Raw genomic sequence first — 26266 nt, forward strand, 5'->3', positions numbered from 1 at the left:
TTTAATCCACTTTGTTGTGTAGAAATTCAGTTTTAAACAGAGAGAAACTGCAAATAATAATGATCATTTCGATTTTTTTCTTGTTCTGAATTCAAAGTTTGATTTATTTTCTTGATCGATGAGTCTCGACTCTTGTTGATATCAGTAGGCTGATCTCATTTCAACATACTGACACTTGCTTCTTTAAAATGATCTGCAACAGTTAAGAGCGCAGCAGAAATGTGTCGCTCCAGACGCAAAGTGTCTCTTTTCTCTTAAGTTTTGAGTCGCAGCCTCATGAAGAAGAATTCATTAAACTTCAGTCATGATGCCACTCAAGACACTGATGCGGGAGTCAGATCGACTGTTTAAGCTGCAGCGACACCCATTAAGGCGAGAGACTGATAAATGACCAAAGCAGTGGAAGCAGAAAGAGAGAGAGAGAGAACGACAGAGAGAGAGAGAGAGAGAGAGAGAGAGGTATAGAAGTCTGCCCAGTAACAATCGCACGAGCGCAGGGGAACTATTGGCTATGCGAATAGAGACACAGGGAGGAGGAAACAACTTAGACTGGAAAAAAAAACTTTAAAGAGACATTTCCCCCACTTTTCTCACAAGCATTGCTATATAGCCAACAAGCTTCGGATGGAAATTAACAGCTCTAAAGCTGTGAGGACTTTACAGTCCCCAGTCTTCCCCTGATGCACTGAAGTCTTGTTTTATTCAAAGCTCACTCTTTGAAGTTGACTAAGAATAGGAGAGGGATTAGCATATTTACCCATGCAGATTCTCTTTGTGACTGTATGTGAAGCTAAATCATTTGGCAGCCATTTTTTAATTATCTGCTCATTGACTTACACTCTCAGCTCCGTTTCCACCTGCTTGTTTTTCCATGTAAATTATTACAGAAGTCTAATTAAAAAAGAGTGATTTATAGCAGGAATTGGTGAATTGGTTGATATTATTTGGGCTGAACAAAGACAAGGACTCATCTTTGTGTTATCTTTAAGAGAAGATTATGCAAAAAAAAAAAAATTCAACGCTTCTTCAAATTTCCTAGAAAGCTATCTCTTAAACCACAAGAAGATTGTGGCTGCAAAAAAAATAGTTCGTAAGACCGTGTGTGTGTGTGTGTGTGTGTGTGTGTGTGTCTGTGTGTGTGTGTGTGTGTGTGTGTGTGTGTGTGTGTGTGTGTATGTGTGTGTGTGTGTGTGTGTCTCTGTGTGTCTCTGTGTGTGTCTGTGTGTGTCTGTGTGCGCGCGCATATGCCTCTGTAAGTTAACATGCAGTGTTTATGGCCACATACGTACAGTCTCTAAATGCGTCATCCTCAGCCCGGAGGTTCACTGAGTCCATTTGAAAAAAACTGACAGACAAGTTGGTTTAAGCACAAATCAATACGAATTAGTCGCTTTCTTCAGTTTTGTCTTTCTCTCTAATCCAAATTAATATTCAAATTACTTTCACAAGGGGGCACTTGCTGCACTTTAGGAAGTAAAGTTGGGTTCTTGAAGTCTTTTGATGCTGTGTAATATGTGCATTTAGAATGCAACAATGAATAAGATAGATAGATTATGAGATATATATAAGATGGGTTATGTGACAATATCACTTAATCATCATCTTAAGGCAACAAAGCACCAACATAAAGAAAATACATCTCCAAAACATACAAGCATTTCTTTTAGGCTGCCTGACAACCTGCTCTCCTTTAGCATTAATCACTCATATATTTTTGAAATATCCTTTAAATAATTGGTCTGTTTCGACTCAAATCACTCAGGAAATGTGTAAAAAAAAAACAAAAAAACTCGACTTTAGATGGATCGATTCTGCACCTTTACCCATTGTTGTGAATCTACCTTTGGGAAAGTGTCAGCTGGTTAAATTTTAAAATGAAACAAGTTTGCAGAAAGTTGTCTTGCATGCCAGAATAGAAGAAAGAGGGACAGGAGTGCAGCATGTTGCGTCTGGTCTATACAGAGGTAGGCTAATGAAGTGAATTGCGTCAGTGTCGTATGCAGGGCAGGCTTGAAATGCGCCTGATCTGGCCAGGCGGATGAAAGTAGAGGCGCACTGTGGGGAGAGAGGAAAAAGTTCTCAACAAGGAGAGGCAGGACTACTCTTACGGAGCCCCTGCAGTCTCACTTTTTATGCCTCTAATAGACTTTCCCTGCCATCCTTTTGCATTTTTGCTCTGCAACACTGCTTTTACGGTTTCGAGAGAGAAATCCTACTTTTTTTACTTAAGTGAAAGCACCAGCACCATGGAGCTGCTCTGCCTCGAAATGGACACCATCATACGAGCTCGTCCCGATCCGAACCTCCTGTGCGATGACAGAGTCCTGCAGAGCTTGTTGACTATAGAGGAGAGATTTCTACCCCAATATTCCTATTTCAAAGGCGTCCAGAAAGATATTCAACCGTTTATGAGGAGGATGGTCGCTACTTGGATGTTGGAGGTATATCGAAACACCGAGTGCTGACAAGTCTTATTATTTCCGTGCTCGACTTTAAAGCCTCCTGATTTGTTTCATTGCTGCTTTACTGAGCTCTGTTTGCAATTTACGGACTGTAGATCAGACTCACAGCTCTCATTTCCGACTGCTTATCCCTCATATTAACCAAATGTGTCGATTTCTGTCATTTCTTACCATTTTTAAAGTCCGGTCATGAAGACTGCGTTTACGAAACTGCGAGCTTTGATATCTGTGACACCGGAGAATTTCTTTCCTATGCCTCACATGGTGCCTGTACAAAGCTGCCTGTTGATTCTTTAATGTTATTATTTTAGATAGCCTGAATATTTCCATGCACACGTATGCACTCCCCAATGCAATGCTGCTGTGCGCTGTTCTATCGCCATGTTGGTTTTTACAGGAGCGCTTGTGCTTTAAAGAGGACTTTACAGTGTCATAAACGCAATAACAGCGGTTAAACCCCATCGGCATTGACAGAGGAGGCTCTTGTGTGTCCGTGTAATATAGAAATGATGACAAAAAGCGTTGCAAATACTTGAGGTATCTATTTTAAATGTCGGAAGGGGCGAGGGCCTTATCTGTCCTTTTAGTCTTCCCCCCGTCGCAATGCCTCACTCTGGAATTATGTTCGATTTTCGTCACTTTGTCAAATATTTCTGATCAACATCCACATGTAAACAAACTTGAGGCTTTCAGCTTTATTTTCATGTAAATATTGTCAGGCTCACACCCACCGGAGATTTTTAATTAATTTTTGAAATAAACATATCGGGTCGGCGGTGACGCACTCCATACCAACCTCTTGCTACTTGGCTTTTATTTTGACATTTTATTCATATTTATCGTGCATGGATTTGGATCCGAATTGTCGGGTATGATGTGGAAGGCCCCCCCGAACATTATGATGCGAAAAAAAACGGTGTAGATAATTTATTTGTATTTTTAATTATTTTATGAAAATATGACGAATGAAAAAAAGTGTGTTTCCGTGTGCAGCGCTGTCGGGGTGTTTTTTGGCTCGGCTGATTGTGACTTGAATTCATTTCTTAGTCAATGAACTGCAGGAATGTGACTCTATTGACAGTTTGTGTCTGAGACTTATTTCATTCTTTGTAAAATAATCTATTTCGAATTAATTTATGATGTCGCAACCGATTAGGGCTGGGCGCAAATTCTTGGCCTGGCCCCAACTATGTGTGTCACTGAATTTATATGTGCTCTTTATGTCATTAGACTTTTGTTTCGTTATCTCATAAAAGTTTTATATACATTTCAAGTGCTGGAATATAAGCCAGGTCACTGCAGGGTGGGTTACTGATTCCAAACGCTGAACATTGCTGCATTGTCTGCTGTCTCTTTATTCAGGTTTGTGAGGAGCAGAAGTGCGAGGAAGAAGTTTTTCCCTTGGCCATGAACTACTTAGACAGATTTTTAGCCGTGGTACCCACCAAAAAGTGTAACCTGCAGCTGCTGGGAGCAGTCTGCATGTTTCTTGCATCCAAACTGAAAGAGACTCGTCCATTAACTGCAGAGAAGCTTTGCATCTACACAGATAACTCCATCAGACCACAAGAGCTGCTGGTAAGCAACATTTGGTTCAACACATTTTGCAAAATTCACAGTGATACCTCTGAGGATTCATGCTGTCATCACCAGCTGGTTGAAGACAAACATGGTTTCATGACACACATTTGCCATTTTTTTTTTCTACATCATGTTTACTTTTAGAAACTAGGTTTTTATTGCAGTTGTTTAAAAACATGTTCATTTTAGCCATTCAACTCAAAACATCCCATACTAAACACCAGAGCTGTTCTCATTTCACTGAATCTGTTGTCCAGTCTCCACTGTGGACTGTGCCGTCATCAAAGGTCCATGAAAAGCAAAAGCTCCACAGTGAATTGTTCCACAAGGGCTCACTTTACTGTACAAGACCCTCTGGGCTTTACAGTATTTATTCATCCAGTCTGTGTAATGGTCTCCATCGCCATCTAGTGGCAGATATTTGCACAGAGCAACGAGGTCAGCTTGAACTCCAGCCAAAGTTCTGACTCTGTTCCTGTCAGCTAGAGAGGGAGAGACACAGAGAAATTCAAGTTTGCCTTTTACAGTTCAGCTTTCATCCAAAAATAACCATGGATGCACACATATCTGATATTATGTCATGCTGCACTAGTTCCAATTCTCACATTTTTCAATGCACAAATGTAGCTCACAGTACAAATGTTACATCTGTATATACATGTATATGAAGCTGATGATGCAGGGTGGATTCTGTATCTTTTAGAGCAACAAAAATGTCAGTCCTCTGTGTCCTATTTATTTGATAAGGCCACTTTGGCCTGATAACACCAGCTGCTTTCACCAGCGCAAACCAATTAATTAACTCAGTTTCACATCAGATAAGTATTTCCCCACTGCTCTGTGGTGCTACATAAACATTCCTTAGTAAACAACAGCCAATCCCACCCATGTTGTGAAAGAGGCCACATATTATGATTCAGACGTGGCTGATGTTTGTAGGCCTGCCTCGCTGCCTGACTGGCGGCTCTACCCGCTGGGTGATTGCTGCAGTTTATTCAGGTTCCTGACGAGCTGCTGTTGGTTTTGTTGGCTTCTGATAATTTTCTGGAATGTATTTCTGCTTGAGAATGTTGTGTCAGATTTAATTTCCCCTCTCTCTCCAGCGAAGGTTTCAATGGTCAGCGTGTTATGGTTGTAGGTTTGACAAGTAAACAGAATGTGCATTAAAAAAGAAAAAGTGCGGCACTGTCAGTCTGAGGTGGAGTCATGTAAAAGAGTTTGAAGCCTGGTGCTGCACTTAGCCAGAAAACATGAGTGCGTCCTACCTTTATGTTCAGTTTGAAGACAAAGCCCTCAGTACTTGAACTGGTTTGCTGAGGCCTCTTCTCAGTGTTTCTGTATAAGGCGGTATTTTGGCTGACATGCAGATACAGGAAACAGAGATCAGCTGCTCAGGGCATGTGATCGTTTTTTTGTCCTCATCTTTGGTAACAATTTCTTGTAAAGAGAACCGCACTGTTACAAAGAAGGTGTGACCAGAGGAAGGCAGTAGCAGAAGGAAGTGGGTGCCTGCCTGCCACTATGTTAGCATAGAGCCTGTGTTGCAAGGTTTGTCACAGCCCTTGCTGCAGGCTCGAATCTTTGCTCGCTGGCACTGATGGAAAAGGCTTTTGAGAGCAGGAGGCAGCCATGTTGCATAAGAGCAGCCACAATCAACAAACCACCGCTGGGCATTATGATTTGCATATGATCAAATAATTGAATCTATGAGATACTGGTTATATCGTTTCAAACAATGTTGTTAGCTTAGAGGAAGATGTCTTTCACCTTCAATTCAAAAGGGCTTTTATTTTCATATTTACTCTCATGTCAGTAATTGTGGGAATAAAGTACAAAATGCTTGTTTAAAAAGCCTTTTCCTCCCTTGCATCCACGTCCCTGACATCAAGGAGATCAGAAAGCATTCAAGGCTGAAAAAGGTCACTTTGATTAGAAAATTGCAGGCTGGTAGCAGGGTCAGTGGCAGCCATGTTGAATTGTCTCATGACTGAGTCCATGTGGTCTCTCGCTCTCTCTGAAGGGGAAAATGAAGAGCATCCATAGTCCTAGTCACAAGGCTACAGTCCGGAACCAAACCACGAAATTTTTTCCCAAATTAGTCACCAACTCTTCCGTTAATCACCTCCTCTAGGAAGTGAAAGTAACAATACACTCTAAGAGAAGAGAACACCACACCTAGTGATCCACCCACATTACACAGACACTCATCTAGGCTTGCGTGTGTCATCACATTTTCCCAAGACATCCACGTTAAAATGATTTGTGAAGATGAGAGCAGTTCATTCTGGCAAATCTGATATTACAGAGTAATGTGTGATTTAAAGCTTTTCACCTCAAATGAGTGTGTTTCCTCTGAGCCACAAATATGCTGTACATGATTTAAAAGTCTCTACCTATATTTGACACTTGACACTTGTTTATGCGAAGCGTAATTTAGGCTTAGAGGCTGAACTTATTTTTAAGTAGCAAAGGGCATTAACAGAATTGGCAGCAATAAAGAAAATAATCACATTTTGGACACACAGTGAAGGCTTTTTATAGTTTAAATGAAAGATAGATCGAGATAAGGGATGAAATACTGTTTAACTTTGTAAGATAGCACAGAGTTATTGCTGATCCTGTTCAACAGGACCAGCCTTCCTATCCATTTTCACTATATACACACACACACACACACACACACACACACACACACACACACACACACACACACACATACACACACACACATACACACACACACACAGTAGAACCTCTGGTGGGCCTCTTTAGGAAAGTCCCCAGATGCCAGACAGACAGACGGGGTGGGAGACAGTGTTGTGAGGTCACCTGGGTTGGTGGCGCTGCTGGTGTTTCTCTGTCCCAGGCTCGGCCAAGCAGAGACTAATGTAATAACAATAATGCTTAACCTCCACACACTCGCCACTGTACGGGGCCAGGGGCCCACAGCGTCACATTCACACACTTTAGGCTGCAGTGTAACTGGCTGAACTACTGCAGCAAAGCAGCAGTGTTGTAGCTGAGTGTAAACTGTAAACGTAGATACGTGGTTGTACTTTGTGTCGCTGAAAAACACACCCTCAGTCTTTCTCATTTTCGGTCATCTCTCTCTACTCTCTTCTCCCTCTCTCTCTCTCTCTCTCTCTCTCTCTCTCTCTCTCTAGGAATGGGAACTGGTGGTGTTGGGGAAGTTGAAGTGGAACTTGGCAGCAGTGACGCCGAACGACTTCATTGAGCACATTGTGAGGAGGCTGCCGCTGCCCGAGGATAAGCTGGCACTTATACGCAAACATGTCCAGACTTTTATCGCCCTCTGTGCCACAGGTAGGACACAATAGGAGCTGATGTTGGACACATTTAAAGTGCTGTATTATCAACAGTTGTTTGTCCTAATGAATTGTGATGTTTAACTGGAAAAACGAATCCAAAGGATGAGCGCACAGAGCACAACGTCATGTTGATATCATATCTCTTTCTTCTTTTTTTTCTCATTGGTGTTGCAAGTGACACTGATCATGGATAAGCTGCCAAGTCAAACCAAGCGATAATGGCTTGCATCAACATACTTTCTCATGTTGCAAAATATCTTTATCTGCACATTCTTCTTTCAGAACTGTATCAAAGCTCTCGCTCAATAACATGCGGCAACAACTCTGTGCAGAGGTGTTCTGAGGACCAGTCACGGCCCACAGTAACTCATGGGAGATGCATTACATCCGATGGGAAAATATTCTGCCTAAGAAAAGCATGTGTCAAGGAAGACATTTCAGGGATAGACTGTTAGGTCTGATGTCCATCATCTGTCTTCTCCCGGCTGGTATGTGGCCGTGTTTTAGAGGCGTATCAGTGGCTTCCAGAGCATCCAGTAACACTTCAAAGCAGATTTTGCCTGGTTGAGGGGCATTCCCATGTCGCACAGGGTCGAGAAGAGGAATGGACAGGGGTGGAGGCAGGGAGGCCATTGTCTTTCTGCTCTTGAGGTGAATTGTTCCCTCAAGATCAAACATCCAGCGAGTTGTGGGAGGGACAGGGAGCCCATAACATGATCTGAAGAGACGGCTAGGTCGAGGCAGAGGAGATGCAGGAGAGAGCAGGGGAGTCAGTGAAAATCCAGAGGAGTGTATTGTTTTTGCACTGCCAATTCTAAGGCATGTCATGTTTTTATATCTGCCCCCCCTCCCCCAAAATTCTCACGCCACCCCGCCCTACAGCTGGAGGACATGATAGCTTTCCCATGTTGAGATTCTCTATGGGGATAGGGCAGGTTTCTCCAGTTTGCATCACCTTCGACACCTCGTTCAGAGCTGCATACAAGTCACAGAGGTTGAAAGGAAACTAGCACCTCAACCAGCCTTTAACACCCTTGAGTCTTAACATTAATGAGGAAAATTACTCACTTCACCTACACTGAGGTTATTTGGCTATCCTTCTGTCTCACTTTGTGAGTCACCCCCGTCACCGTCACCAGCAGCAGCAGCTTCCTTTTCTGCAGGTCTCAAACAGAAATGCTAACAGCAACCCCTCATGGGAAACAGCTCCTTGTGCTTACATCATTCGGAGGAGTGTGTGTATAGTTAGATGAACAGATATGAAGGAGGTGAGAGGTATTTACAACATAAAGTGATTGAATCCCCTGCACTGATTGTGCAATCGATATGATAGAGCGAGGAAAGTTTGCAACAAAAGTTCATGTTTGCAGAATATTGAAGAAATTCCTCTTTTCTCTTTTTCTTTGTCTCATTTTTCTTCAATCTCTCTTACTATCTCTTGCTCTCTTCCTCTCCCTGTCTCACCCTGCATCGCTCACCCCTCATTGTGTGCCAGCGGATTAATGTGTGGAATGACAGCGTGTCAGTGATCGGATCTATTCCCAAAGCAACATTGTGAAAGACTCAGCCTGCACTTTGTCCTTAATTGCTTCAATGAGGCAGTGGAAATAAATTTACGAGCCTCCTGGAGTCGTCCTCCTGACATTGTGTTTTAGAAGAGAGACTTTCTGGAGATAGCTCTGGATTAGCAACAGGCCATTTATCTGTGTATGCTCTCCTCAGTCTTGTATCCAGGCAAACAGAGAGTAAGGGCAGGACAGAGAAAGAGAGAGCGTGAGTGAGTCAACAATTTGGTGCATCTGAAGATCTCTGGGAATTCGAAACCTCATTTGTGGAACGTTCCCAGCCGTAAATCTTTGGGTTATCTGGTGAGAATCCTCCTTGAGACATCCTCTGAGCGAAGCTGAGAAGGTAAAGACACAGCAGAAGGAGGAGATCTCTCAGGAGGATTTACATTTGCAAGACAGTTGACAACGGGTCACCTGTGGCCTTCCTATTTCATACAGTCCATTCAAGCCAGCAGCCACCACTACTCCCACCACTGCTGCCCCTATACTGAAAAAGAAAACATGCATAAGACCGTGGCTCTCTGTTTTCAAGGGAACAAGAGAGAGAAGAGGAGAAGTGGAGAATAAGGCCTCTCATTCCTAATGGCTCCTCTCTTTTGATGAAACAGTTCCGTTCGAGCCACTCGGTGGGATTTTGTCAGGTGGCGCAGGCTGGCTCTGTATTAATTAATAACATTGGCTGGTCCATTCACGGCTATGCAAATGGCTCAGGGGCTCAGCTAGAGGCTGAGAGAAAGGAGACAAAAGGCTTGGCCCTTACATTTCATATGCAGAGCCATGCGAGGGTCAGCGCTGCGGGGCCACTTGATAGGAAACACCAGCGCTTCCCTCAGGCAGGCCGCCGGATAATAGCCCAGAAACAAGCTCATTAAGGGAGATTATGAACCTCCATTCCTACACACAGACACCAAGCACTCCGAGCTTCCTCTTCTATTATTATTCAATTGAGGTAAAGTGGGAGAATGGACGGGGTGCATGGGGCAGACAGATGCACCCCAACCTGTCTGCTGCGGTTATTGAGCTCCGTCTTCTCGCCATATTGCCAGGGATTATGGTCTATTTTTTTAAACCAACTCCAATAGCCCTCTCTGTAATGGTATGCATGGAATGGTGACAATAGTCATAGAAGTTGATCAAAAGAAAATTCTGGATCAGGGCCAACAGTGCTGTCTAAGAGAGAGTCAATTGTCCAGGAAGACACAATGACGATTTTTGTACAAGTTGGGATGTAAATAACAAGTGATTTAAGGAACCGAGTGTTTGTTCTTTTATCTGTGAACAGTATTTGATTCAGTTTTTCTGGTATGTGGAAGTGTCTTCGGATTGTGTGAAGTTAGTTTCTCTGAGACAAACTAATGATTCACTAGGTAACAAACCTGAGAGGAGTCGAGCTTTGCTGCATGGCTTCACTCTCTTGTATACTTGTAACAGATTTTCCATGGAACAGGCTATTTGTTCTTTTTGTGCAGCATAGCCGAGCTTTACTACTTTACTACTGTGTGTATAAACCCTGCACTTCTAAACTTTCACATAGTTGTGTCTGGATTCAGTATTTCACTGTTCAGCTTGTCATACAGCTTCTAACCCCAAAGAAAGTTGGATCGCATGCTTTTATTTCAAAATAATGAAGAAATGCACAGTAGAACTATCCAAAGCTGACACTGATAAATTTAGATTTTGTCTCTATCCCACACAGCTTTCCAAGTTGTGTTCCACAAATTCAGGAGGCAAACGTGCCCATTTCTATGCAGCAGTGACCACTCACATATTCTGAAATGACTCATAAGTCCTCTTTCGTTTTGGCTGTTAAGTCTCACTGGTCCAGAGGCAGGAATGCTCCTTGTAGCTTCCTCTCCAAGTGGCTGCTGCACGGAGAATCCCCTCCAGGCTCAGCTCGGCATTCTAGAGATGAATGATTCATCTCAGATGTGGTCAATGAAAAGGTCTTTACTGGTGTTTGTTTACATAAAACCCCCTTCATGTTTGATGAGTCAGAACCTCAACAAATTAGCCACTTCGTCCAACAAATTATCATCCCTCCACGCGCTCCACTGATGTGAGGAATCACGTCCGGTCTGGCTGCACCGTCAACAGATGAAGCAGCAAGAAGCTTCCTGACAGTATGCTCCCAAAAATGTGACACACAGAGTGAATCATCGAGTGGCATGTCCTGAGTTCTCCCCCCTTTTCACCTCGCTGGTGTAATCAGCACCACACTATAAATACTGTGGCCAGCTGAGTCACACCAGAAACACAAAGAGAGAGGTTTTTCTTTGGATGCTGCAGTTATCCCACCAAAAAGGCCTAGAAATCAAAACCTTTTTAAACTTAATTGTTTTCCTTGGAGGTCACGTTAACCACAAAGACCAATATTTGTTATTTGAAGTAAATGTCAGCAAAGTGTCTCTCAGTCTTATTCCTTCTCTATGGACACAACTTTTTTTTCTAGTGAGTGGCTTTTAATTACTTCTGCTGAGCTGCTAATCGTCCGAATCATCCACAAAGAGAGACGGACAGAAAGAGAAGGGGGAGTTTTTGAATTTTGAAACAAGGTACAGATACAGTTACCGGTTTGTGCTCTTCCATTGTGAAGAAAAGTGAACTCTCCTGCATCCCTCCCTTGACCTAATCCAAATCTGTATGCTCCTCATCACTGACGTTACCAGCGCCTCAAGGCTGCAGCTGTGACAGTGGAGATGATGGTGCAAGACCGAGGAGAGTTGTCACAGGATGCTACAATTAAGGAGGAATGCTGTCTTCTGGTAAATGAGTTGAAATCACAGTTTGAGCAGGGTGAATGACTCAGACTCTCCCAAGTTTTGTTTTGTGTTTGTCTCCAGAGTGACAGTCTGGAACAAGGACTAATGGAATATGACAGATAGCAGTATCAAGTTATTGTTTCTTAATCAGTGATTTCTCCCCTTGTTGCATGTGGAGGAACTCCTCACAGCCCGGTCTGGAAGTTGTTGTTGTTTGTGCGTCTCAAGGAGCTACACTAGGTGGACCGTCTGAGCAGCTCGCCACAAGCTTGTTTTGACTACCAGGCTGTGTTGCATTAATGGTGAAACATACTGTCATGCCAATCCCAAAATGATGTTTGTTTTTGGCCTTAAGCAGTCAACAGGCCCTAGGTCCTCGTAATGCTGCTCCCTTAATAAACAAGGTCAATAAGAGCTGCATGTATAGAATACAAGACCCTGATTTATAGCTCTGGAAAGAGAGGAGCGGGTGAAAAGGAGAGCTTTTTTTCTTCTTCTTTTGGCTGTTGTTCAACTTTCCAACTTTAATTAATTTACAAGTTTAATGTGCATACTGTGCATTGCAGCCACCCAGGAGGAGTGGGCCATGTAGGGCAGCAGACTGTGTGACCAGAGGCCTGAGGATTGAAGTTTCAGGGGGTAGGAACACGGAGGAATGGAGACGAAGGGGCACAGGGAGGAGAAAGGGCCATTGAAGGGGGTGAGAGGCGTGCAGGCCAGGCCAGCCAGCCGCTGCTCACAGGGAGCTTTCCATCGCAGGCGTCCCCACTCAGCTACATACACTGTTTATCCTCAACATGAATATCAATGAGGGCCTCCTAAAATACAGCCATTCTTCCCCCCACATGCAGCAGCCACCAGGCCGGAGTGTCAGCCCGCATCGGCTGCACGCGCGCGTCCTTGTTCTGCTACAGACCTGTCTTGTCTTGAGTGCGAAAAATCAGCTTGCTGCCCACTGCCCGCCACTCAGCTCACCCACAAACCTACATCTGTGTGTGTGTGTGTGTGTGTGTGTGTGTTGTGTGTGTGTGTGTGTGTGTGTGTGTGTGTGTGTGTGTGTGTGTGTGTGTGTTTCTGCATCCTAAAGCATGCAGGAATTGGTGCATTGTCTCTTGCCTGTGTCTCTGAGGTGTCTGTCTCCTTGCCTGTCAGTCTGCACTCACTGCACACGTACAGTAAATCCGCGTATGCTTTTGTCCTTTTACCCCTCTATAGAAAGTTGTGCTCTTACAGCAGTGATGTAATGCTGAGGGGCTTTGTGTGCTCTTTCCTCTTGGCTCGAGGTAGCCTTTAATAAATCGCCCCTTGGCAGAGGCCCAGCAGCTAACACAGGGGTGTATAATAAGTTCATTTATTTGTCAACACTGAGCCCACAAGATGAGAAAGCGCCTGGCTGTGCATGTTAAAAAGGCAGTGAGGGGCTGCCTTTACAGCTATCAAAGGGCCTACCTCTTTGATTCCAGATAAAAAAAAAAAAAAAAAAAAGAAGGAAGAAAAATCTCCTTCAGAGCCATCGCACGCAGTTTGCTTTGCAATTGAATATGGCAATATGTTAATGTGCAGGCTGTTTCTATGCCCCCACTGCCCACTCCTCTAGCCCATAGGTGGCCCAGGAACAGAGGCATATTTGTGGGGGCGGGGGCTGGGGGGGGCAGGAGGTGAGGGTCACTGGAGGGCGACTCTTTTCTTCTTCTAAAACCTCACAAGAGTCTGGACACAGACTTGAGAGTGATGTGCAGCAGAGTTGTCTACACCCTCTCCTCTCCCACCACACCCACCACCTTCTCCTCTTTTCTCCTTGTTGCCTTGTCGCCATTCTGTCCATCCCTCCTTCTTCATCTTCCTTCCCCCCATTGACCCCCTTGCCCCCACCTCCCCATCCAGCCACAGTCTTTGTCCAGCCTGTCTCGCTGAATTGGTATCAGCAGAGAGGGGATGGATGCTGTGTCTCTCAATTGGGTGAAATGAGGTGATGACTCTGGACAATGGAGTCACACTCTTCTGCCTTCCCTCTTGCAGGTCTGCCACTCTATTAATATGCTAAAAGATAGGAGGGCCGCCAATGCAAACCACTGCCTGTTGTAGCAACAAAGACTGGGGCATGTGTGCCATTCACTGCCCCCATCTAAGCAGGCCATGTGTTGTCCAAAAAGAAAGGTAGAAGTTGAGCAAGATATAAAGAGAGAATAGAAAAAAGAGAGTGTGTGTGTGTGTGTGTGTGTGTGTGTGTGTGTGTGTGTGTGTGTGTGTGTGTGTGTGTATGCGCGTGTTTGAGAAAAACTCTCTCTCTCCCTGTCTGTCTGTCTCTCTTGCTCTCACTCTCCCCCTGTATGCCAGTTGCCTTGCCTTTTCGGGCTTCTGGCCCGTTCACAAGCTGTCTCATTTGCATTATGAATGACAGTGAGGGGAGCTAACAAGGTTATTGGTCTTTGAGACGCACGCCTGTGACCACACGTGGAAAAAGGACCTACAGCAGTGAGCATTGGCAGAGGCACTGAGCCTCTTTATTCCTCCCTTTCCAAGCGCTATGGGGCTTTTTTCAGCGAGCACACGATTTACTCAGGAGATGGAAGAAAAGGGGCCGGGCTGGGGAAAGGGGGACTGGGGTGGGGAGCTGGTGAGGGTGGTTGCTTTTCAGCTCCTTTACAAGCCAAGTGAACCCTCATTATCCAGGCCCCTGGTCATTAGTGAGCGCTGCGTTCAGACCTGGTACAATAGAAGGATTATTTATTAGCTGACTGCTAGATTACCAAATCATATTGTCTCTGGGGGGGGTGTATCTGTACCCTTTTTGTGGAGTGTATGAATCGAAAGAGTAATTTAGAAACTGCACCAGGTGAATAACAACAATAAATACTTCTTTGTATCATTTGCAAACTAATATCACTGAAAACACATTTAACTCAACTGGGATTTCTTTCTCTGACAGATTTCAGATTCGCCATGTACCCTCCCTCCATGATCGCCACAGGAAGTGTGGGGGCAGCGATCTGCGGCCTACAGCTGGATTCAGCTGACCAGTCACAGTGGGGCGACAGTCTGACAGACCTGCTGGCCAAAATTACAAACACAGAAGTGGTGAGTTTTATTTTATACTCCTCAGTCACATCTAGAGCACTCATTGCAGCTTGGTGGGGTTAGATATATATTGAAACTCAGTATCCCAGTGTGGTCTTGTTAGTCAGGGTTTAGCTAAGAGCTTGATACGTCTGTCTGGAAAGTCTGAGGGGATGTTTCTGAGTAATATTTGAACGTGGAGGAGTAAATGTTTAGATCACTGCAGGAATCATTTAAGTGTTCATTGGTATTTATCTACATTCAATTATTACAGTAACTTTGTGGTTCAACGCTGAATAAGCTGCTCCCTCTCTTCCATTAGTTTAAATCTGCAGTGAAATGCAGCAAGGAACTCATCTAATTACCACACACACTGTTTCGCAATCTATTACTGTTAACAAGCAAATTCTGTTTTTTGCTACTTCTCCCAGAAAAAATATCCCTCTTATTTATGTCAAAGGTTAAGAAACTCCTCATGTTTGTTGAGGTTGTGTGTTTGCAACAGACAGTAGCTTAGATGTTGAAATGTCACACACAGATTTAGCTTCTTCATTGGGATTCAGCTTCCCACAAACCCACTTCTCACGGGTTTTACCGCCAATATTTGTCAAGAGAAATAAAGATTAAAAGAAATTATCGACATGCTACAACTGCATATGTAGTCTCCACTTGTCCGTAGTCTGTTGTCTCCACTAGTCTACACTTGACAGGACTTTAAGGTAGCTTGTGGCAGGTTTCTTTTCTTCTCCATCAATCTTGTCGGGTTTCCCTCTCATATAAAGAATCCTCTAAATCGAGCCAGGTTGAGAGCATCTACAGTATGCTCTGTCACTGACAGGAATGCTGGCCAGGCCGTTGTGTGGCTGTCTGGGTACAGTGAATGTTGCGGTGCTGGGTGAGTTGAGTCCAAACACAGGCAGGGCCTCTACCGACTCTGAGATGCCTGGCTTTCATCACGCAGATGGGAGAGGGTTTAAGCTCGCTATAGTTCACTGGAAGGGTGAATAGGTGGCCAGAACCGCAAAGGGTAAAGAGAGTGGGACTGTGAGATGATAAGTGAAGTTATTAAGCTATTCTTTATTTGTCTCTGTGGGGAAATTAGTCTTCTGCATTTGACCCATCCTAACTGTTGAGACGCAGTGGGAAGCCACAGAGCAGTGCCCAGGGACCAGCTCCGGTTCTGAGGCCACTGCCTTGGCACGAGAACCCCTAATACCAAACATGATGAAAAAGGCTTTTGGTTAGTAATAGCAAACTTAATATAAACATGAACATTTGAGCTCTTGTGTGCACACTGCACAGGGAGCGGATCAAAGGCCGGGACACTGATCCCAAACCTCAGCCCTGGTATGTTAAATTCTGTCCCAAAAGGAGGTGGAAGAAAGTTGTTAAAGTGTGAAAAGGACACTGAGGGGGTGTCGTGCCTCCCTCGCAACAATCAGCCCTCTCTCATCTCCTCCTATGGTCCATAATGCATCACTGCTGGAAAGCATGGCTCCCTCTGGTGCGAGCTGTGTGAAGTCTCGCTCAGCAGCTGAGGAAAAACAAATAGCTGGCCTCAGCAGTACAGGGCCTCAGTGTGTTTAGGCTGCAAGGTCTTAGACTTGAGGGAATTAAGTCGCTCTGTGTCTCTATGATCAACTCCTCACATTCCTGGATTCAGACAAGCCATGGCTCGCAGTAAACACAGGAGGCACAGCAGAGGGCACCCTTCCTAATTCAACATATATGAAGGGCTTTTGTACCAACTGCTGAGAAGCCAGTTAAAACTAAACACATGAAGTATCCTTTGGTTCATAAAGTTACTCAAGAATTTTGATCAGACCTGTGCTCCACTAACGATATAACATAGTCTCATGACAAATCCTCAGAAGTAGTTGTCAGCATTAATAAGTGGCTTCAGTGCTATTTGCAGTTTGTCACATACAGTTTGAACATTTCGACTTTCACACACTAAGAAGAGGAAATGGTGATCATTGACCATGTCATTTTAACACTTGCCCTACCTTCCTTTCCCCAAAGCTGAACCGCTTTATACGTCAATTCAACATCCAAGGGCCACCTCAGCCTCATTTTTGGCGACAGTCATCCGGGTGGTGGTATGAACCTGAGTCTAAATGTGTACACATATTATACTGTGTTTGGCTTTGGCCAGCAGTGCAGAGGGTCGACAAGATGGTAGAGTAGCGTCTCGTAGTGAGCCGGCCAAAGAGCCAGGCAAAATATGAAGGCAAAGCAAGTTTCGCCAACCTCTGCAGCTGCTGCTGCCAAAAGCATCATGGCCAACGCCACCCCCCTGGCACCCTGCTGGCATCTGTGGTATCCAGAAGCTGTGGTTTTCCAGTGGAAATGTGATAGGGCCAAGTCACCATCTTGGGCTGCTGGAAGAATGTGACTAGCCTCACATACACCTGGTGTGGCCAAGAGGGGCTCCCTGTTGGGGACAGCAGAGGAGGCTGTGCGCCTGAGAACCGAGTCATCATGTAGAGAGAGAGAAGACGTGAAATTGAAGTTTAAAGTGGGAGACAGATCAGTTTTGATTCTCCTTCTCTGCATTCTCTTGTACAGGTCAACATTAGTGACAGTAAAAAGCTGGAATAGATGCTGCAACACAAAATTTAGACTAGTTAGCACATGAAGGCCAAGCGTTTAGAGCCGGCCTTTAATCTTGAATGATTAAAACAGGAAATAGAGGTTAGAGAAGTGCATGCGTTTAAGACCATCACTTCCTAGATTTTTTTTCGTTTTGACACTCATTTTCTCTCATTCATCTTTTTTTTCAGTCAGGGTCACTAAGACACCGGAAACACATTTTCCCGTTTCTCCCTTTCTTCCTGTTTTCATTCCTCTTTTTTAATCACTGGGGTTTCCACTTTGGCCAAACTATCAATGAGATGGTTTCATATAAGTTGCATGATGACTGGATGAGCTATATAAATGTCAATTTTTTTTGAGGGGGGTATTCAACAGTAATGGATTAGAGCCAAAATGCTTGCAGAAAAGATGCATTTATTATGAAAGATTATTTCTATGAACACAGCCTGTGGCATCACCACTTGTGGTGTTTCAGCACGCAGGCTAAAGAAAGAGAAAGGTCACATTTTCTATTGTGACTTGTGGAAATTCAAGTCATGTGGTGACTCCTTATTTCCAGTGTCAGCCCCCAGATTTTTTGTTTTAAGATTCCCTGAAATCTGTAGTGTGTGTGTCGTCAGTGTGTGTCTGCCTCTGTGTTTGTTTCAGCTGTCTGACCACCAAGTCCTCCCAGAGTAGCTAACACTGTCTTGTGTGGTACAGTCAGCAGTTAAAACACATTCCATGGCTTCACACATTTCTTCCTTTTGGTTTTGTCTGTCTGCACGACTTCCCCCTATCACCAGTGTCACAAAAGCCGCCCAGGGATAATGTGCATGCCTTGATTTGTCAGAGGGACACATTGTTGCAGTGTGATGTATGTCTGAGATGGGATAGAAGGAGGACTGTAACTACGAGGGAGGATGTTTGGTGGTCATGCGTTTTCCGGGTAGTGGCAGCAAAATAAGATGCTTCAGTATAGCGTTACCTCCCATGGCCAACTTATTCAGTGCTGTTGGCCCCCTCAGTACGCAAGTACCTAGAGCTTCTCTGAAAACAGTATTGGTGTTTCCAGTAGTCACACATTGAAGTCATTAAAGTTTCTCGAATAAAGCCCATGGGGCTTGGCATGGGCTCCGAACTGCCGCTCTAAAGAGCAGCAGAGACGGGGGGAGAATATCTTTTAAGAAGTGAAGGCGTGCATTCTTGCGGTAAGACACAGGCAGTTCCTTTACATGTACTGCGCTTTGCTTAATTTTCTCACAGGAATTGAGATTTTATGACCAATGGGGCACATGTTAGTGGGAAGAGTTTGTGCGTGTGTGCGTTTGTGGGTGGGTGTGTGTGTGTGTGTGTGTGTGTGTGTGTGTGTGTGTGTGTGTGTGTGTGTGTGTGTGTAAAAGAGAGAGAGAGCGCGTGTGCACACACCCATGTTAGCGGCCAACCTCTGGCGGAGATTAAGGGACAGACGTTGGTCGGGTTTCCTCCACGTCAGACCCGTTGCTGGGGGAAACGTTGTCCCAGAGGCACCCAGCATAGATCATTCCAGCCTCCTCAACATCCTCAAATCAGTCTTCATGGATTGTGACCAAAGAAACTCTCTTGAGCTAATCATCAGTAGATGCCAGAGAACTCCAAATAAAATAGATGTCAAGGCAGAAATTAGTTCATGCAGACTTCAGGTAAAAGCAAAATCCCGTAGAGCTTGAGTCATTTTGTCAGTGGTCATGTAATATAAGAAAGTCCTCCATAACATTGTCCATATGTACAGCATTTTTAACAAGTTACCAGTTTAGAAGGTTGTGTTAGAAGTTTGCCTTTGACAACACAATGCATGTCTCACCCTGTAATGTGTCATGCTATTTGACCTTTGACACTGTGACCTTTCGTGAGTGAAGTCTCAGTTCTCATTTGACCGAGGCCCAGCGGCACCAGAGGCTATAACACAGACTCGAACTGTGGCCCATCAGGTCTAAATTAGCTGTGAATTTCTGAAGAATGTTTCCCCTGCTGCACAAATGGTACACTTTCACCCATCCCTCCGGCCATGGGGCGCCCTCAGTCATGTTATGCACGTGTGTAGCACTGAGGGCAAGCAGCTTGGCTTCAGTTGTGTTACAGTATTTCACCACCAGAGAGCAGTGTTAACTCTCCCTACAGACTGTCTGACAGGAACATTCATATTAGTCTGTAGTCAGTCAGTCACAGTCAACTCTATCTTTAATGACTGTCATTGCTGTTCCTCACCCTAGAACAGTCTGACCTTTCTCTTACGCTCTTGCAACAACCCATTCAGCACTCCCCTGAGCCCTCCACCCCTTCCCCACTTTCTCCCCCTCCCCAGTGAGTTGCTCTCTGTTCCTGCGCTGCTCTGTCCCCTCTGTCAACCCTCCATCAGGGAAGGATATGAGGGCTCAGCACTGTTGAGAGGCTCCTCTCCCAGGTGGATTCTCAGATTGCCGCCGCAGCCTTTGATGGTGAAAGGCGAGCTGGCCGGGTCTCAGATGGATCCCCTGCAGGCAGGCAGGCACACAGACTGGCTCTCGTTAAAAAAGCACCACCTTTGTGTTCCCACAGGAGGTGGATGTAATTAACATAGCTTTAGTACTACCTGTGTTTTCAGCCGCTGTTGTCAAGGCTACTTCTGTTTGGCTTTTGTGTGTGTTTGGGAATGGCAGAGTTGGTGGGATAGGTGGGCGGTGGGAGGCAGTGGTCTGCATGCACGGGTGTGTGTGTGTGTGCGCGCACACATATACATATGTGTGTACATGCACATGAGCTCTATAGGGCTGGTGTTCGGTGCACAACCCTGGTGGACTGATGTAATGCTTGGGTCTGGTCCGTGTCTGTGCTCAGCCTTGGCAGAAGCTGGAGCTGCTAAAGAGTCTTTGGTCATTTAAAACCCCTGGCTGCCTAGGGGCCCCTCTGCTTCCACACCAGGGGCCCCTGTTTCTCAAGCATTGACTACAGTTTTCAGATTTCTCTTGTTAATCATGATGATAGTTGTAGAAGGCCATTTCCCCTCTGAGCAGCCTCGGTACTGTGTTTTTCAGTGCAGACTGAACCACTTGATGGAAGCCCAGCTGAACAAACTTAAAGCTTCATTAAATGCTGAGCAGATGAGTAACTGTTTTACTCACCTATGGGAAAAGTAGGTGAAAGTATTTGCTCAGGCTTCTGTGCTAAAAGTCATATATTGCCAACTATCTCATGTGGATGTTTGCGCTCATGATCCATCATAAAGTCTTATCTTCTCTGAGTGATAAAAATGGATGATGAGATAACTGATGGTTTATCATGATAAATGATGGATTGTGAGGGTTCATTAATCCTCTGCTATGTCTAAAATGACACTTTGCTGTTACATAAAGTTTCACTGACTTGATTTGGAAAAAAAATAGAATCTTCCTGCCTCCCTATTAGTAGATTAAAATGGATATACAGTATTGTTACAGCTTGTTCCTCCTCTCTTGTTGCATTGCAGGATGTCCTCAAAGAGTGTCAGGAGCAGATCGAGCGTGTGTTGGTGAGCAGCCTGCGCGAGGGGCGGCAGCAGCAACAGCAGCAGCAGCAGACACAGAGGGGCCCCAGCGGTAAAGGTCTGGACGAGCTGGATCAATCCTCCACCCCAACAGACGTCCGTGATGTCAACTTGTGAACCACCAGAGGGCATCATCGCACAGGATTTACAAAAAAAAGCATAATGAAAAAAACCTCAATTTTCTTAAAAGCAGAAAAAAAGAACAAAAGAACAAAAAATGTTAAAAACACAAGCCCTTTAAAAGAAAAAGAACAATGCTTGCTAGTTTTTTTGTAGATTTTCTGTTCTTCAAGTCAAAAACACCTGCCCACAAAATAGATTTCTATGATGTTCTAGTCTAAAAGCAACAAATTTGATTCAAGATGAAGCTCTGTGGTGCCTTGGATATACAGAAGGGAAGCCAATCATATTTGCATTCTGCCTTTGATTGTATAGTATGATCTTTAAGTTATATTTTAACCACAGCTTGATAATGAGGCTGTTATGGTAGAAGTTGTGGAAACCATTCAGAAATTGCATACATGGGATCACAGTGGGGCTTAAGTTTTTTTTCTCTGTTTTGTTTTATATGAGTATTATCACTATTACTACTATCACATTTGTGGCTAGTGTGAGAGAGGAAACGTGTTTGAGCTCCTCGACCAGCAGGTCCACATGTGTGTCAAGGATGAGGCAGACAGAGGAAGCCGTGAGAACATTATGCTCAAAGTTGATGGGTCCCAATTCCAGGGAAGAGACGAGATTGTAATAATTATTAGTAGTATTAGTAATTATTATTATTATTAATATTATTATTGGACATATTTTGGAACCGAGTCGTAGAAATCAATAAGCTCCTTTTTTCAGGCTGCTTGTGTGTGTCAGTTTGTAGGTGCAGTGTGCAAGCGTGTGTGTTTGTACGTGAGTATGCCAGTTTGCATGCATGTGCCTGTGTGTGTGTGTGTGTGTGTGTGTGTGTGTGTGTGTGTGTGTGTGTGTGTGTGTGTGTCTACATGTTGGTGTGTGTGGTGTGAATGCTACATGTGATCCTGTATCTATATTAGCAGTGTGCAACCTACGGCGTGAGGCACTTAAGCAAAGTCAAGTCGTCGGCTTACAGTTCTATCTTAAAAGACTATGGAGCAAGCGGAGGCTACACGTACTTTGTCCATCAGTATAACAGGGCATCTATGCTATATCACTGCCTTCATGCATTAACAGTGTATCATGGTTCATTGTTGGCCAACAATAAACTCATGTGCATGGACTATAAGTGAGAGAGAAAAAGATTTAGTGAAGGAGGATATGGGCGAAGGGACTTTCACTTAGAGCCCCTTATCTTTCTAATTTTTCCTGAGGTGTCTCACCTCAGACTCAGAGGTCACACGAGGTGTTTGTTTATTACTGCCATTCTGTCAATGAATTATTACAGAGACTTCATTCTTTTCACTTTGTTACAATATGGTGTTTCCTTAGTTGTGAAAGGCTGCTTTGAGTCTTGAGTAATGACCTCTTTCATGTGCAGCATGTATGGCACATGTGAAAAAGGGGAGAGGACAATGTCTTGAAGAAAGTAATGCTTTTTAAAGTCTGGGGGACGTTAGACTCCTCCGTACTAATTAGCAGGGAGGAAACAGGGTGTGGCATGGAAAGAATTAGAAGGACAGGGACAGTTTGCAACTAAGAAGTCACTGTGGAACTGTGGAGGGCACACGAGTGCACGGCACAGGATGGTAGAGCAGGGAGGATTTTAAAGGTGCAGGAGCATGCTGCTGTGTAGGAGATATGGATGATGTACAGCCAGTGGCTGGAAGATGATAATGAACAAAAGACACCCAAAGGCCTCACAATAAAACATTGAAATCTGCATATTTGGGTGGAACAAACATTAATATCTCATATTTGATGTCAACAGCGACACAGCTATCTCAACAGATATGCTCTAGGTTTCCATTTACACAGAAATTAAATGAGGAACTAAGACTGTATGTGCTCATGTGAGGATGAACTTTCTGGGGGGGGGGGGTAGAGGAGTACAGGATGATAATATACTGTCAATGCATCTAGAGTCCCACATAGGGTTGATTTCAATGGCAAAGCACTTTGAGAACATGCTCCCCAGGAGATACGTAAAATGAAATGTGTTGGGTGGTGATTGGAGGTGAATGGATGTTTTCTTTTTTTTTTTTTTCCTTGTTAGCCTTTTCTTTGGTTTACTTTGTAGGGCTGGTTTCCCAATCGTCAGACATACCCTTTGTCAAGCAAGAGTCAAATTAAAATGGCTTTCCACACGTTACGACGAGAGGACATTCCGATCAAAAAAAAAAAAAAAAACATTCCTACCCAAGTCAAGTGAAAGTTGATGGGGAGTCTGACCATTGCAGAGAATTTGAACAAATACAAAATGCCAGCATGAATTGGAAAATGCCTTCACACAGAGTTCACTGATCCATGGGTTCTGTTTGATTTTCTTTTACTTTGTCAAGAAATGAAATATTTGTTTTTACTTGAATTTTTCTTTTTATTTATCTGCATCACAGCCACAGATAGTCACACAGGGCAGCGATGAGCTACAGGAAAGGGTGGTTGTAACATCCAATATTTGCACATGTTCTTCAGAGGGCAACAAGGTTTGCATTTTTAAGACAGAGCACAGCCTTTGCTCTAAACCACCTTAACTGATGTGTGTTGCAGTGGTTGGTCAGTTTTTTTTATGGTGCTGGCTTTTGTAGTTCAGGCTGATTGTCTGTTAGTGAACACATCAGTCCCCTTGTGAGCTTTGCTGCTTCAAATCATTGGCAAGGGGAAGTTCATCAGCCAGACAGACATCAGCACAAGACAAGAGACAGATTTTTTTTTTTTCTTTTTTGTTTTGTTTTAATGGGACACATGGCTTTGCCACAGCAAGGTGTCTTTGACTTAATGCTTGAGTTTTTTTTTTTTTTTTCATGACAGTATGTGACTTTGCTGAGTGTATGTTTGTCAGACTGAAGAAAAATGTGGGGATCTAATGTTTTAGTGATGTTTTTCAGTAAAACTGGGCAATTGAATGATATATTTGCCAAAACATCCCTGTATGAATATTTGATATGACCCCTTCATTTTGCCTCTGTTTGCCTGATGTAAGCTCTCTCCCAAACTTAATGGTTGTGATTTTCTTTCCTGCAATTTATTATTGCATGTTATATATTGAGACCACCTTTACAATTTGTGTTTGATATATGTTATGGGGTGACCAGACCCACAAAAGGGGTTTTCTAAGATTTAGAGATACTGTATTCCAAAGTGAAGAGAGGACAGAGGAGGAGGTGTGAAGACATCAAGAAAAAAGTGTCAATATTTTTATTGAGTTATTGTTGTCTTTTTGCGCTGCTAAAAGCTATGAATTTGTTTCATTTATACAAAAAAATAACATTACCTAGTTGTGATGTGTCACTTGAGTGTGCTGCTATTTTATAAACATTTGTATTATAATATAATTATTTTACTGCTTAAGAGATACATTCAGAAAAACGAAGTAGATGGTGATAGAAGAACATGAAATGAGTACTCGACTGGAAATGTTCTTTGTACAGTTTGACAGTTTGCTTAGATAGCATGTGTCCTTTCCCCCTTTTTTTTATCTATTTTGCTCTCCTTCTTCAGTCACATTCTGCATCAGTGGTATTTCCTATACCTCAGGATTACTGGACAAAATAAATACACAAATCCATCACCTATACCTCTGCAGTTAGGGAGCCTGGAACGGCGGAGAAAGGATACAGTGGGGGTGGAAAAAAAGGCAACAACATTTTTGTGGATGAATCCCACTTGCTTTAGTGGGGAAGTAATTTGCTCAGTACAATGGGAAACAGGATATATGCAAGGCTTCCACTTGGACTTAACCTATATTGGAGGGGGGGCACGACAACACTGCAACATTTTCTTGGGGTTTTAATACCGTAGATAGTTCAAGCATGATTCATTTGTGTTCATGTTGGTGCTACATCTGATTTGTTGTGTGTGAGCGAGGGAAAAACAGTATTCCTATGATGGCCAAAGTACAGTTCTTGCTTTATACAACCACAATCACTCTGAATGTCAGTAAATATGGATTCCGTATGTGAGAAAGATATGTTTTGGTCTGAAATATTGTGTGTGCGCACCATTGTAACTGCCACAAAATAATGGGTTGAGCTACAGCTGTCAGGTCCAGCCATAAATATTCTGATATCTGGAAGTTTCAATGGTGCAGATTTCCCTTTGAGTTGCCTCCCCTCCACTATAACTCATATCATGTACCTCAAATGTCTGTTGCACAACCTCTGTTCAATAAACTTCTGCTTTAAAGGGTGTGACACCACATCAGCTCACTATTTCCCACGCCTGTGTTCCTTTTCAGCTGTGTGCTTTCAATTGTTTTGTGATCAATAGATTAGTATGTATGTGTGTGAGAGTGAAACTGGAGAGCAGAGCTAAGTTCAGCCGTACTTCTCAATCACCGGCAATGACGAAATGGGGACAATATGTGGTCCTCTGGCCAGAATATAAGGAAGACCAGTTATAAACACTACCCGCCAATGTGCACTAGAGAAAAAAAGTGATCTATTGATATTTTAGTTTAGTCCAATAAATCTGCCACCAAAACGTTAGGAAATATAGTGGTCACAAAGAAGGATTTTCAACCACTGACCACTCTTCTTTTAAATCTGTGATGATCACTTTGTGATGGAGAACTTAAGGACAACTAAATACATCTACTAACAGTGCAAACATTATAGTTATAGTGTTGGTAGCATAGTGATAAATACATTATGTTCTGCGTTATAGTGAGATAGTCAGAAGTACGGAGGACACTAACCCTGTCTAGACCAGAGGAAAAGGTCTGGAGAAATGTTCCAAGTAAAGCAAAAATAATTGTGTGACATGGGCAAGTGTCAACCTCTGCCACCTAGTGGCTGCACCCTAGAAGTGTAAAATCATAAATGGTGAAATTTTTATCAGAAATTATTAAAACATTAAACTAATGCAGTCAAATGCAACAATCCTGCAATAAAATCTAATTTCAGGAAGGTTATAACGTTTTGCTTTTGTTCAAACCGTTTTATAGAGGTGTTGAGTCATCTTTACGATCATTTTGTTGGAGGTAGTTTGTTGGGCTGTTGAACTGCATTGTTGAGAACATTATAGAAGCACCTGCCTATCAATGATGTAGCTAATATATGCTACGTTTAGCCTAAAATTACCCCAGTCTAAAGTAATTATTTTAGGAAATATTGGTTAAAAACTCTCTCCGGTGTTGAGAAAGAAAGAAAGTGGATGTAAATCAATTCAACATATTAACTGATCACAAGTGTGTTTAGTGTCGATAACTTTATTCAGCCAATCAGAGGAGGGGTTGAAGTCTGCGCTGAGGAGCGTTTAGTTTAGTTTAGTG

At 43.5% G+C, this 26266-nt stretch overlaps 1 protein-coding gene across 1 annotated transcript; it reads left to right on the forward strand.

Moving 5' to 3' along the window:
* Positions 1-2032: 2032 nt before the first annotated feature.
* Positions 2033-25205, forward strand: ccnd2a (cyclin D2, a). The gene is made up of 5 exons (XM_056386494.1): positions 2033-2441; positions 3825-4040; positions 7208-7367; positions 14629-14777; positions 20815-25205. The coding sequence occupies exons 1-5, from the start codon at positions 2133-2135 to the stop codon at positions 20986-20988; spliced, it is 1008 nt and encodes a 335-aa protein (XP_056242469.1). The 5' UTR covers positions 2033-2132; the 3' UTR covers positions 20989-25205.
* The last annotated feature ends 1061 nt before the right edge of the window (positions 25206-26266 follow it).

Source organism: Seriola aureovittata, chromosome 10, assembly GCF_021018895.1.
Source record: "Seriola aureovittata isolate HTS-2021-v1 ecotype China chromosome 10, ASM2101889v1, whole genome shotgun sequence".
Taxonomy (NCBI): Eukaryota; Metazoa; Chordata; class Actinopteri; order Carangiformes; family Carangidae; genus Seriola; species Seriola aureovittata.

Coding starts and splice junctions, on each gene's coding strand:
- ccnd2a (XM_056386494.1), top strand. CDS start 2,133: ATGCCTCTAATAGACTTTCCCTGCCATCCTTTTGCATTTTTGCTCTGC. Junction 2,442..3,824: donor TCGCTACTTGGATGTTGGAG/GTATATCGAAAC, acceptor CTCTTTATTCAG/GTTTGTGAGGAGCAGAAGTG. Junction 14,778..20,814: donor AAATTACAAACACAGAAGTG/GTGAGTTTTATT, acceptor GTTGCATTGCAG/GATGTCCTCAAAGAGTGTCA.